At 36.2% G+C, this 13,982-nt stretch overlaps 1 protein-coding gene and 3 pseudogenes across 1 annotated transcript in view; 3 read left to right on the forward strand and 1 right to left on the reverse strand.

Moving 5' to 3' along the window:
* LOC107558106 (trace amine-associated receptor 13c-like) overlaps positions 1–2,029 on the reverse strand; it is a gene marked incomplete at its 3' end in the record, with an annotated part of 10,178 nt that extends 8,149 nt beyond the window's left edge. Inside the window, exon 1 of the mRNA XM_016241723.1 lies at positions 1,058–2,029. Coding sequence (XP_016097209.1) covers positions 1,058–2,029 — 972 coding nt within the window. The remainder of the gene's footprint in view (positions 1–1,057) is intronic.
* Positions 2,030–6,063: 4,034 nt separating this feature from the next.
* Positions 6,064–7,131, forward strand: LOC107558107 (trace amine-associated receptor 13c-like; annotated as a pseudogene).
* A 1,154-nt stretch (positions 7,132–8,285) lies between these two features.
* Positions 8,286–10,829, forward strand: LOC107558098 (trace amine-associated receptor 13c-like; annotated as a pseudogene).
* Positions 10,830–12,903: 2,074 nt separating this feature from the next.
* LOC107558108 (trace amine-associated receptor 13c-like) overlaps positions 12,904–13,982 on the forward strand; it is a 3,392-nt pseudogene continuing 2,313 nt past the window's right edge.

The following is a 13,982-nucleotide window of genomic DNA, read 5'->3' on the forward strand; positions in this document are numbered from 1 at the left end:
GAGGCGGGGCATAGAGGACCTACAATAATGTACAGTATTTGAAAAATAATGTGTTTTTTGAACATTAAAGCATGTCAACATATTCTGTTACACCAAATACACAAAATAATGATCTTTAAAAAAGCATCATATGACCCCTTTAATGCAATAAATATACATTAGATTTTCTTTGGTTAACTTATTTGTATTCATAATCATTAAACTAACCTTAAATCATTAAAAAAATCACATCTAGAATAAACAAATAAAGATTAAATTACTGTATGTGTTTTTGTATGTTTTGTATTTATTTTTAACGTTCCTGTTCAAGCAGCTTTTTAAGACAATGATTATGTGTGTTTCGTGCCATCACCTTTATAATGACATGAATGACCATTATAATGACATGAATTAATTAAATAATACATTCTTTCTTGTCTATTTAATTCTGACATAATGTTCGACCATGGCTATCTCTTGTGACTTTTCCCTCTGTAAAATTAGGTCTAAGCGATTGCTGGGTATTGACGTTGATAGCTACTTATCCTTTCAGGGTAATGTCATTTGCTAAATTGAACTAATTTGGACAGTCACACTAAATGTGTTTTGTTTTAATAAGGGGAATTTAAGGCATGATGTTGGGGGAAAAATTATTGTGTAATAATGACTGCAATCTTGTATTATTCCTGACACTATTTTGATGTAAAGTAAATGAAGTCGAAGAGTCGATTAACTCCTATGGTGGGAGTCAAAAGTCGACTCCGAAAAATGTGGAAACGAACATCCCTAATGTGCTGCTTCCTTGGAACACATATATTGGCAGCCTTACTCAGCAATTTTATTAATTGCATCTTTATTTACCGGACAATGAAAGTGAATGGTCATTCTGATTAACATCAGACATGATGGTGAGCAAATCATGACAGAATTGTTTGGGTGAACTATCCCTTTAATTTTACATTAATATTGATTGTTAACATGTTTGTCTCATTCCTGTACCTGAACACATGAATACATCCCATATGCTGTAAAACAAACATTAATGGCAACCTGTAAACATTTCCATCAGAGAGGATGCTGGCTGAAATATTCGAAGAGTTAGAATGTGTTTAACTGATATTTTAAACCAGCGGTAAAATAAAGCATAGATGAGGGGATTCAGACCACAGCTAACATACAAAGTCCATGTTAAAAATGTCATTGTAGTGGAAGAGATTGTTGTGATTTCTGTTAGCGAACAGATATAGAAAGGAATCCAGCAAAGCAGATAAACTGTCACAATGATTCCTAATGTCAGTGCAGCTTTGCTCTCAGATTTCCTCTTCACTGAACTTTCCACTACACATTTACCCCCCTTTACTAAAGAGTTTATAACTTTCACTTGCCATTGCACAATATAAAATATCCTTAAATATACAGTGATGATCACAACACAAGGAAATAGGAAGAAACAGGTCAAATCAGTAAATCTCCAAGCAGGACTAATCATAATAATACACTGGCCATAACACAATGTTTTGTGCGAGATATTAAAATATCCGTTACTAATTACATACTCAATATTGTAAACTGAACAGCAAAACCAGCAGAGATAGATGCATATTAATGTTTTAGTAGTTGTTATTTTCAGTGGATACTTTAAAGGGTGACACACAGCCACATAACGATCAATAGCAATTAAAACTAAAGTACTAAGAGATGTACAAAGGAGCAGCCTAACGGTAATTACAAACAGTCCACAGTAAGTGTCTCCAAAGTACCAACATGTCTCAATTTGTTTGATGCCCTCTACGGGTATCACAATAAGTCCAGTAAGCAGGTCAGCCACAGCCAGAGAGAGAATGATCAGGTTGGTTGGAGTGTGAAGCTTCTTGTAGTGAGAGATGGAGATGATCACCAGCAGGTTCAGAAACACAGTCCATGCTGACAGAACTGATACAAACACATAAATTATATTGTATTCATGACTGGAGCGTCTTCCCTTGATACATGATGAGTTGATGTCAGGAAAGCAGTATTGAATCTCATGATCCTCTGTCTCATAAGCCATGAGTGAGTCTCCTCCTGTTAAGAGATTGTTCTGCTCTTCTTACTGTCCTTTCATTTATAGTGTCTGGATCAGATGGAACAACCCATCTACTGCTCACTCTGATGCTGAACAATGGTAAAATTGTTTTCTTGATGTATAAACACAAACTGGATTGAAACTAAGTTGTAACAGGGTTTGACGTTTTTGCTTGTATACCGTTAAGTGTGCGCACAATTACTTGTTTTGTAGCTATTAATTGTCATGGTTGTTGTCCTTTCACTAGATTTCAAGCAGTCTATTATCTACAAAGTGGCTAGAATAACAAAGTTGTTGTGCTTATGTTTTTGTGCTTTAAGTTTTTAGAGGCCATTCTGGGCATTCTGGGCATTTTACTTATATGCATAACCCATTAATTCTGGGTATCATTGATTTGGTGAACATTTGTAGTCGATTATTAGTGTTTTATTGATTTGTGATTTAAATGTTTAATTTTTGTTTATTTTTAGGCCCCAAAAACCTCACTAGATAGGGAGTCAATTATGATGTGAGGGTAATGTGAGCAATACAAAATAAATTTTGCTCAGATAACTAACTCTAACCCATTTTTAATATTTAATATTTAACATCTAACATCGAACATCATTAAAATTTAAATAGTTAATTATGAATTTTCCCCTGAAGCAACAGCTTTACTAATGTAAAAAGAGAATTTACAGATATTGTGGCCTGTTCTTTTTAGTGATTCAATCACAAATGGTCAGCCAAGACACATTACCATTTACACCTGGTAATAACATGAGTTTCAAAATGTGTCTCCTATGACCAGTTGTGTTTGGATATTTGCAGAGACACTCTCCTATTATTTTGTCACACTCTACAATAGTTTCATGGGTGTGACAGGTGCAGCACATAATTATTATTGAATGAACAAACCCATGTTACATGGCTTACGAGTGAGTGGGGAAGGAAATTAATGTTACAGTAATGTACAATTATGTACAGTATGCCATGTCTTCAGATAGAACACAGAAAAGTCACTTTTTTGGAGGTTCAACTAGTTCACCAAAAATAACCTGTTCAAAAGAGTGATGTTTTGTGAACTTGACATCATTCTGGAGTGTTTGCCTGAGGCTCTGGATTACAGGTAGTATGTTGTTAATAATGTTTCTCACACAGACCGATCGTATCGCTTCTTAAGACCTCAATATATCTTCAGCAGCCATGCATGGGTATTCATTTTATGTTCCTTGATATGATGTTTTAGTGTGAAGTCCCTCTATTTAGGGTCTTTTTTGACCCCACATAGGAAATAAATGGGGGCTGATAAAACTGATACTTCAAAAACGCAGAGAACACATGCACAGAATGTCAGGGTTGGGGTGAAGAGATGAGGTGAGGACTCAACTCAACCCATGTGCTTGAACAAAACAAGACACAAACACACAAATCTAATGAGAACACTCATAAGCTGCGTGTTCACACAAAACATGACAACATGAAAGCAATGCGACCGAGGGAATCCCGAGCTGCGTGCTGCATAAGACAAAACATAATATGAAAGCACATGGCCGATATAAACACAAACCACTACAAAGAACACAACAACACAAGGGGGCAGAACAGCGTACGGCCAGAGCAAAATTGAAACCTCACACTCACACAACAAGACAGAACATGGAGTGCGAGTGTCCGAACCCTGACACAAAACTGAAACTGAACAAGACATGAGTGCCGGGATCCGAACACCACGCTCCAACATGAAACAAGGAAACAGGGCACGCAGCCGCAAGCTCCCATGGAAACAAGACATGACAGGAGTGTCTGGGCTCTGTCACAAAACCACAAATAAACTATACTGAAGTGGCAGAACCTCTTGTTAATGCTTACAAATGTTAATAAACTTTCAGTTCATATGATCTTCATTTGTTGGTCTTTGTTTGTTGTGCAGACTCTATTTACACATCTTAACAAATAATCTATGAATTATTTGTTCATGTTTTTGCAGTACCCAATCTAAAGTGGAAAGTATTCATCATTTGCTAATGTTTATAAATGTTTACTAATCCTTAATACCTTTATGAACAGTCATCTCAATGGCAAAAAGTGTGCCGAAAGAGCTGCATTTACCCTATTTACACATCTTATCTAATCATTTATTAATCATTTGTTCATGTTTTTGCAGTAGCCAATCTAAAGTTGAAACTATTCATCATTTGTAAATGTTTATAAATGATTACTAATCATTTAGTATCTTTATGGGCATTGGACTTATGTAACAAGGTTTGTGTAAAGGGTGGCTGGTTAAATAAGTTTAGCTATATGCTGGGTAAAGACATAACTGTCACGTGTATGTTCCCGTTTAGTTCCTGTTTTCCTTATTTGGTCCTTCCTGTTCCTGTCCCAATGTAGTTTGATTTGTTCCAGGTGTGTCTCATTATTAGTTATCCTCCTCACCTGTCTGCCCCTCGTTATCTGCCCTATTTAGTTCTAGCCTGTTCTGAGTTTCTTTGTCTGGAATTGTGTTTGTCAACTCCTTGTGCTACGTGTGATTCCCTGAAAAAAAGAATTAAACTCCTCTGTTTTGTACTTCTCGTTCCTCGCTCCGTGCTCCTCACAGTAGCAACCCGTGACAATAACAGATTGTAATTTAGGTTCAAACAAGTTTTTTATTGCCTCAACACTCACATTAGTATACTACTCTTCAGTATATCATGAAACAGGATAGATATTCCTTGAATTATAAATAAACAAGTGAAAACTAATTTTCAAAAGAAAATACTTGTTCATCAAAACAATATAATTAATATAAACATATTGAACCGTGTTCCCTTATAATAATCATACAAGGAACATAATTTAAGAATCAATGCCCATAAAGATACTAAATGATTAGTAATAATTTATAAACATCTACAAATGATGAATAGTTTCAACTTTAGATTGGCTACTGCAAATGATTAATAAATGATTAGTAAAGATGTGTAAATAGGGTAAATGCAGGTAAATCCCCTGTACACTGTTGACCCTTTAACCAACCCCTAAACCTTCCCATATCACCAAACCTGTCCCTAACCTTACCCATATCACACCTCAATAGCAGCAAAAGTTTTGTGCATTAACACAAGCTTTTAATCATTTTATGATTATCTATTATTTTATATCTGTTAAAATCATTTGTAGATTTTCAATAAGTGCTTGATTATATGGAACTGAAAGTTTAATGACATTTAAGTATTTTTGCATGAAATAATGATTTGTTTGAACATTATCTAATGTTTAATAAGTTTATTAGCAAACATTAACAAGCACATTATCTCACGTTTCTAACTCTTTGAATATATATTAACTAATGATCCATTAAGCATTATATAATGTTTGTAAATAATTAATTAATGAAAGTTATTGTAAAGTGTTACCACCATCTCTTCTGACCAAGTGTCAAACGCAGATTCATGAGCTCACACTTGACATAAACATCAGCATGTTGAGAAGCTTGATGTTGAGAATCTCATGCGAGAAGGGATGTGGAAGCACAGAGGATCATCACTTATCACACGATTTTCACAATGCACTTACAACCTTAAAGAAATCTGCAAACAACTGTTAGAGCTTTTATCAGTACAAACTTCTCTTTTGTGAGCCTTTTTTACAGTGAGCTTTAAAGGAACAGTTTACCCAATAAAGAACATTGTCATCATTTACTCACTTTTATGTTGTTTCATATTGTTCCTTTCTTTTGTGCAATACAATAGAAGATATTTTGAAAATTGTTGATCTATGTATGCAAGTATGATGACAATTTTCAATTCTGGGTGAACTATCACTGTAGTGGTGCTCCTTTTTAAGTTTTATTTCACTGGTCAATGTTCTTGGACTTTACTGTGGATATAGCATCATGTAAAAGCAAAATACTTAGTTCCATCTTGATTTTTGGCTCTTGTGCACAGCAATTTGACTACCAAGTTTGGAATTATTAAAAGAAAGTAATTACATCATTATACAGCATCAGAGTGGGTGGTAGATGGGTGGATCAGTCTGATCCACACACTGAATAAATGAAAGGACAGTAAGAAGAGCAGAACAAACTCCTAACAGGAGGAGACTCACACATGGCCTATGAGACAGATGATCATGAGATTAAATACTGCTTTCCTGCCATCAACTCATCATGTATCAAAGGAAGACGCTCCAGTCATGAATACAATATAATGTACGTGTTTTTTTCATTGTTGTCAGCATGGACTGTGTTTCTGAACCTGCTGGTGATCATCTCCATCTCTCACTTCAAGAAGCTTCACACTCCAACCAACCTGATCATTCTCTCTCTGGCTGTGGCCGACATGCTTGTTGGGCTTATTGTCATGCCTGTGGATGCCATCAAGCTAATTGAGACATGTTGGTACTTTGGAGACACTTTCTGTGATGTGTTTATGATAATCATGGGACTGCTCATCTCAACATCTATTTGTAATTTAGTTTTAATTGCTGTCGATCGTTATGTGGCTGTGTGTCACCCTTTACTGTACCCACAGAAAATAACAATGACTAAAACTTTAATAAGCATCTGTCTCTGCTGGTTTTTCTCCTCAACCTACAATATTGGCTATTTAGTTAGTGGCAGATATTTCGAAGCTTCCCAAAGATCAGATATCGTGTGCTATGGAAAATGCTATTTAGTAATAAGTTTTTCTTGGACATTCACTGACCTTTTCTTTTCCTTCTTGTTACCTTGTACCCTGATTATAACTTTATATTTGAGGATTTTTTATGTTGCACATCAGCAAGTGAAAGTTTTGAACTCTCTGATGAAGAGTGGTCAATGTGTAACTGAGGGATCAGTGAGGAGGAAATCTGAGAGCAAAGCTGCTCTGACACTAGGAATCATTGTCACAGTTTATCTGCTTTGCTATATTCCCTACTATATATTGTCTGTAACAGGTACTACAGTAATATCTTCTGCCACAATGACATTTCTAATATGGACTTTGTATGTTAACTCCGGTCTGAATCCTCTTATCTATGCTTTATTCTACCGCTGGTTTAAAATATCAGTTAAACACATCTTAACATTTAAAATATTCGAGCCAGCATCCTCTCTCATTGACATTTTTACAGATTATTAATGATTTTTGTGGAGGATGAAGCACAATTTCTAACGCTAACATACAGTTCTAAAGTCTTAGTTGAGTTTTAAATTTAATGTGGAGACATTTAACAGAAGAAATAAACAAGTACTTACCATGATACTCTTGAGTTTCATTCTATGTTCTTGTCATGGCCTTATTTTTTATTTGGCTGAGATGATTTTTAACATTGAAACATGTTAACATGTTGATAGTTTTGTTTGTGTGTTTAATGTTCATTCACTGTGTAATATGTATCACATATTGGTCTGGACAGTCACAGACACACTGTGTTCAACCATGTGACCACGGAGTATGCAGTGCAGATATTCTCTTTTACTGTGCCTACAGAACAGGGTCATCAAGGTTCATGATAAATGCATTGCAGAGTGTGTGGTTTTGAATATACAGTGCCTTGCTATTTTTTTCCCCTTTTTTCACATTTTGTTATGTTGCTGCCTTATGTTAAACTGCTTTAAATGACCTTTTCCCACATCAATCTACACTCCATGCACCATAATGGTAAAGCAAAAAAATTGTTTTTAACATCTTTGCAAATTTATTAAACATAAAAAACTTAAATGATTCCATTGCATAAGTACTCATACCCTTATCTGAGACAGTTGAAATTTAGCTCAGGTGCATTCATATTACTTGTAGATGTTACTACACTTTGAGTGAAGTTAACCTGTGGCAAATTCAATTGAATGGGTATGATTTGGAAAGGCACACACATCTTAATTAAAGATCTAACAGCTGATAATGCATATCAGAGCAAAAACCAAGCCCTGAGGTCAAAATAACTGCCTGTAGAGCTCAGAAACAGGTTTGCATCAAGCCACACGTCTGGGGAAGAGTTCAGGAAAAAATCTGCTTCATTGAAGGGTCACAGAAGCATGTAGTCTCTGTTATCCTTAATGGAAGAAGTTTGAAACAACCAGGACTCTTCCTAGAGCTGGCCTCCTGGCCAAACTGAGCAATTGATGGAGAAGGGCTTTGGTTAGAGTGGTGAACAAGAAGCTGATGGTCACTCTAGTTGAGCTCCATGATCATATGTGGAGACAGGAGAAACCTACAGAAGGACAAACATCACTGCAACACTCTGTGCTTTATGGCGGTGTGGCCAAACTCAATCCTCTCCTCAGTGTAGACACATGAAAACACACTTGGAATTTGAAAAAAAGGACCTGAAGGACCCTCAGACTGTGAGAAACTGTATTATCTGGTCTGATGAACCTTAATTCCAAACGTCATGTTTGAAGGAAACCAGGCACTGCTCATCACCTGCAGAGTACCATCCCAAAAGTAAAGTGTGCTGGTAGCAGCCTCATGCTGTGGGGCTGTTTTTCAGCGACAGGGACTGAGGGAGGACTCATCATAGTAGAAGAAAAGCTCAATGCACCAAAATATTGAGATAGCCTTAATGAAAACCCAGTCCAGAGCATTCAGAACCTCATACCGGGCAGAAGATTCACCTTCCAACAGGACAATGGCCCTATGCACACAGCAAGAGTGGCTTATAGACAACTCTGTGAATGTCCCTGAGTGGCCCAACACAGCCTGGGATTGAACCTAGCCAAATATTTCTGGAGAAACCTGAAAATGTGCATCTGCCCCCATCCAACCTGACAGAGCTTGAGAGGTGGAGAGGCGAGGTGAAGAATGGCAGATAATTGCCAAATGATGAGAAAGCTTGTCACATCAAACAAAAAAGACTTGAGGCTGTAAAGGTGTTTCAGCTAAACATTTCGTTATCATTTCGTTATTCGTCAACATTTGCTTATCAGTTTTTTTTATTTTTAATACATTTATTAAGTTGTGACAATTCTGTTTTTGCTTTGTCAGTATGGTGTATGGAGTGTAGATTGATGTGGAAAAAAAGTAATTTAAAGCAGTTTAACATAAGGCAGCAACATAACAAAACGTGAAAAAAATGAATACTTTCGCAAGGCACTGTATCTGTTTAATGATGTTTATGAAGTTACATATTGAAGTAGGTTTTGACAATGCTGTATTACCTGTCATTTACAATTACATGTGCTTTGTAAGTTCAATTAGTTTATATAAAGGTCAGTGTGGTGATTAATTTAGTTTTGGTTATCTGCATCCTATCCTCTCTGACAGAATACAATAGTTTTGTGTGAGGTACAGAGCAGAATTTAAGTTGTTAATGGCTGAAAATATTATATCGATCCACTCGATGAAGGCACGCATTTCTCATTCACATCACCCTGTTTATGGACGCTGCCAAGAATGGAGATTAAGATCATTGAATAATTCAAGTTTTATGAACTATTTGATTAAAATATGCAAAATGAAGCATTATCTATGTAATGAAATTGATATGTAATGAATTTTAAATCAACAGACGCAAATAGATAAAGTGCAGTAAAAGCACTTAAAAGTGTATTTGTTCACTACTTTGAAACAACACTTTAGAAAAAGGCAAATAGCCCAAAATATCAAAATTGACATTATACAGACAGAGGATTATGAGACTTAATACTGCTTTCCTGCCATCAACTCATCATGTATCAAGGGAGAATGCTCCAGACATGAATATAATTTCACGTATGTGTTTGTATCAGTGCTGTCAGCATTGACTGTGTTTCTGAACCTGCTGGTGATCATCTCCATCTCTCACTTCAAGAAGCGTCACACTCCAACCAACCTGCTCATTCTCTCTCTGGCTGTGGCTGACATGCTTGTTGGACTTATAGTGATTCCTGTGGAGGCCATTAAGCTGATTGAGACGTGCTGGTACTTTGGAAATGCTATCTGTGGTCTGTTTATAATTATCCTTGGACTGGGTCTCTCAGCATCTCTCAGTAATTAAATTTGTATTGCTGCTGATCAGTATGCAGCTGTAAATCACCCTCTAATGTATCCACAGAAAGTAACAATGACCAAAAGTTTAGTGAGCATTTTTCTCAGCTGGTTTTACTCCTCCTTCAATAACACTACAATTGTAATCAGTAATGGATACTTTGATTCTTCACACAGAACAGATGTGTGTTATGGAGATTGCAGCTTCATGATAAATTTTGCCTGGAGAGTCACTGACCTTCAGTGTTGCACACTCTTAAAAATAAAGGTGCTTCACGATGCCATAGAAGAACCTTTTTGTCTAAATGGTTCCATAAAGAACCTTTAACATCTGAAGAACCTTTCTGTTTCACAAAAGATTCTTTGTGGCGAAAGAAGGTTCTTCAGATTACAAAAAGGTAAGAAAGAGATGGTTCTTTAAAGAACCTTTGACTGAATTGTTCTTTGTGGAACCAAAAATGGTTCTTCTATGGCATCGCTTGAAGAACCTTTTGAAGCACCTTTATTTTTAAGAGTGCACAACAACAAGTGAAAGTTATAAACTCTCAGATGAAGGGTGGAAAGCATGTTTTGGATGGTTCAGTGAGAAAGAAATCTGAGAGCAAAGCTGCTATAACATTGGGAATCATTGTGGTAATTCATCTCTTCTGCTATTTGCCAATATATTTTTTTCTCTAAAAAAATATATAAAAAGGGATACAATAATCCCTTCCACCACAGCAAATTTTCTAACATGGACAATGTATGTTAACTCAGGTCTGAATCCTCTCCTCTATGCTTTATTTTACCCCTGGTTTAGAAAGTCACTTAGACATATCCGAATACTTCAGGCAGCATCCTCTCTGGTGGACATTTTTACAGATCATCTTTAATGATTGATACAGTGCTTTCTACAAGGTGTAAAACTTGTCATTGGGGCAATACCTTTTCAAAAGGTACACCTTTTACCTTTCTTACCCATAAAGGGTATTGTACATATTTTTACCTTGAAGGTATTAGTACCTAAATGTTTTAGCACTAATATTAGTAAATTTTTAAAAAGGCATCGCCCCAGTGACAGCTTTTGTACCTTTTTTTCTGAGAGCGATATCTTCCAGCTTAAGTATGGCACTTGATGAACTTGCTTTATAAAATAATGTTTTAATGAGAATGTGTCTTTGATTATTATGTAGAGTAGAAGCCATTTGATCCAAACTATTATTATACTATACTACTATACTAAAATAAATTTTTTATAATTGTTAAAATTTAAGGTGTTAACAATTATAAAAATATGCATCAGTCAAAAAATACCTGTGTAATATAATACATGTGTATTCAGACACTACAAAATGTTTTGTAAGGTAACCTAAAAAAAAGTGGTTACTAAAATAACAGTAGTTTTAGTCAAAATATTATTTATATGCCTGCTGTCCCCTGCAATAAAAAAAATCGCCTTTCGGGGGCACCTTAATAGGACCAAAATGACACCTTAGTGTTCAAGATTAGGGGCAGGGGCTCAAAGCTGGAGCAGAATATGTGTGTGTCTCAGAGCAACACTGCTGTGATTTGTCCCTGAATTTTTAACTAATAGAGTGAGCCAATGATTCAATGATCCATTCATAAATACAGTCACTTCCTTCGTTTGTCAATAAATCAGCCTTTTTGAATAATTTGAATGAATGGTTCAATGAATCACTCATTAAGACAGGGACTTGCCACCACCTGACGGTTTTATTGTCATATTTATTTATTCATTGGAGGCTTAAACCAGCCAATGTACAGCACAAAAACTCATCCAAAAAAATAAAAATAAATTAAATACAAAATGTATTCTTTATTTTAACATGAAAAAACAATAGAACAAACAGAACAATAACCACAGATACACTCCACAAATACATTCCGACATAAACGCATGTGCGCGAATAAAAAATAAATAAATAAATATATATATATAATAATTTAAGGTTCATTTTGTCCTGCCAAGGCTTTGCAAAAAGGTATGTGAAATCCTTGGACCTATATACTTAAAAAAGGAGTCCATGTCTAATAAAACATATACATTAACCCTTTTGACCAGTAGGTAATATATTCCAAAGAAAAAAAAACATATTACTTTATGCCACTCCGACACTGTCTGCGGTTTATTAGAGATCCATTTAAGAAAAACACTCTTACAAGCAGCATAAGAACATTAAACAACTTCCTGTTCAAAATGTTCTTTATATTTCTAGCAGCAACACCTAACAATAAATAAAGTGGATTGAGGTCACATCCTGTATTAAATATAAGACAGCCTCCTACAAATCTGTACCCAGTAGGATTTAGTCTTTGATACATGAGATATTTTGCGAGTCTGCCCTCTTTTTCTCTGTAATTTTTTTTAAGCTTTTTGCTGGCATTCTTACTGAAGACGATCTCCAAAAGTTTCAAACTTGTGTTTTTCGATAACAATGGCTCTTAAGAAGTTTAATTCATGATACGTTTTAGCAATTAAGCCAGAGCACAAATACCACTTACTCGGTAGCCTGCATCTCCATGCCCCCCACTCTCAGCAAAATTATTGTTATTGACAAAATGCTCAAGAGTAATGGCGCAGTAATACTGATGTAATGGGGTCACAGGTATGTGTTTCTTGAGTAATTTACTCACGGCTTTAAAAGTTGTTTAGCTAATCATAATCAAGGACCAGAGCTATAAAGAGTTTTTTTTTTTAATCTGTTGAAAATTCAGTCTTATTATAAATTCCCCACAAAAAACAAAACAAACAAACAAACAAAAAAAACGGTGAACTCAACCTTAGACTAAGACTTATTTATTTATTTAAAATTAAACGTATCTACCTAGGATTCATTAACTTTATAAGATTAGTTTCCTTGTGCAGCATCAGAATAGGCGGTAGATGGGTTGGTCAGTCTGATCCACACACTGTAAATGAAAGGACAGTAAGAAGAGCAGAACAAACTCCTAACAGGAGGAGACTCACTCATGGCCTATAAGACAGAGGATCATGAGATTCAATACTGCTTTCCTGACATCAACTAATCATGTATAAAGGGAAATCGCTCCAGACATGAATACAATATCATTTATGTGTATCTATCAGTGCTGTCAGCATGGACTGTGTTTCTGAACCTGCTGGTGATCATTTCCATCTCTCACTTCAAGAAGCTTCACACTCCAACCAACCTGCTCATTCTCTCTCTGGCTGTGGCCGACATGCTTATCGGACTAATTGTAATGCCCATAGAGGCCATAAAGCTGATTGAAATGTGTTGGTACTTTGGAGACACTTACTGTGGACTGTTTACAGTGATCCTTGGATTGCTTCTTTCTGTGTCTCTCAGTAATTTAGTTTTGATTGCTGTTGATCGTTATGTGGCTGTTTGTCATCCTTTACTGTACCCACAGAAAATAACCATGACTAAAACTTTATTGACCATCTGTCTCTGCTGGTTTTGCTTTTCATCTTATTTCACTTCCTATGCAATTAATTATGGATATTTTAACACCTCACACAGATCAGAGGTGTGTTATGGCGATTGCTCCGTTATACTAAGTTCCCTTTCAGTCGGTCACTCTCGATGTCACGTCGGATGACCGATAAAATTGGGATCTCGCTTAGAGAGACCAATCTACTTCAAGTGTAAACTAAACGAGCCAATGCACATTGGCATGCGATTATTGCATCCAGCTGCCGCTGATCACAGCGTGAGTATAAGTAGGCAGCAGATGCAGCGCATATTCAGCTTTTCGCTTCGGAGCCGAGCGATCACATCATTCTGCTCCTGACTACTCTACTGAGAGAAGAAGACTGAATGAGTTCAGCGCGCTCTTGGAGAGCTCTTCGTGTTGGCGGTACGGCACTTCAGCGGTGGTGGTTTCCCATGTCGAGTGGGTTGCACACATCAGGCTGCACTACCCCCTGTTTGTGTTGCAGATGATCATCTCCCCTGTGCGCCTCAGCACACTAAAAGAGATTTTTCCCCAAAAAGAGCAATTTTGGGTGCGTCTTTTTAAAGACGACATTGCGTGGCAAACTT

Source organism: Sinocyclocheilus grahami, unplaced genomic scaffold, assembly GCF_001515645.1.
Source record: "Sinocyclocheilus grahami isolate Dianchi unplaced genomic scaffold, SAMN03320097.WGS_v1.1 scaffold632.1, whole genome shotgun sequence".
Classification (NCBI taxonomy): Eukaryota; Metazoa; Chordata; class Actinopteri; order Cypriniformes; family Cyprinidae; genus Sinocyclocheilus; species Sinocyclocheilus grahami.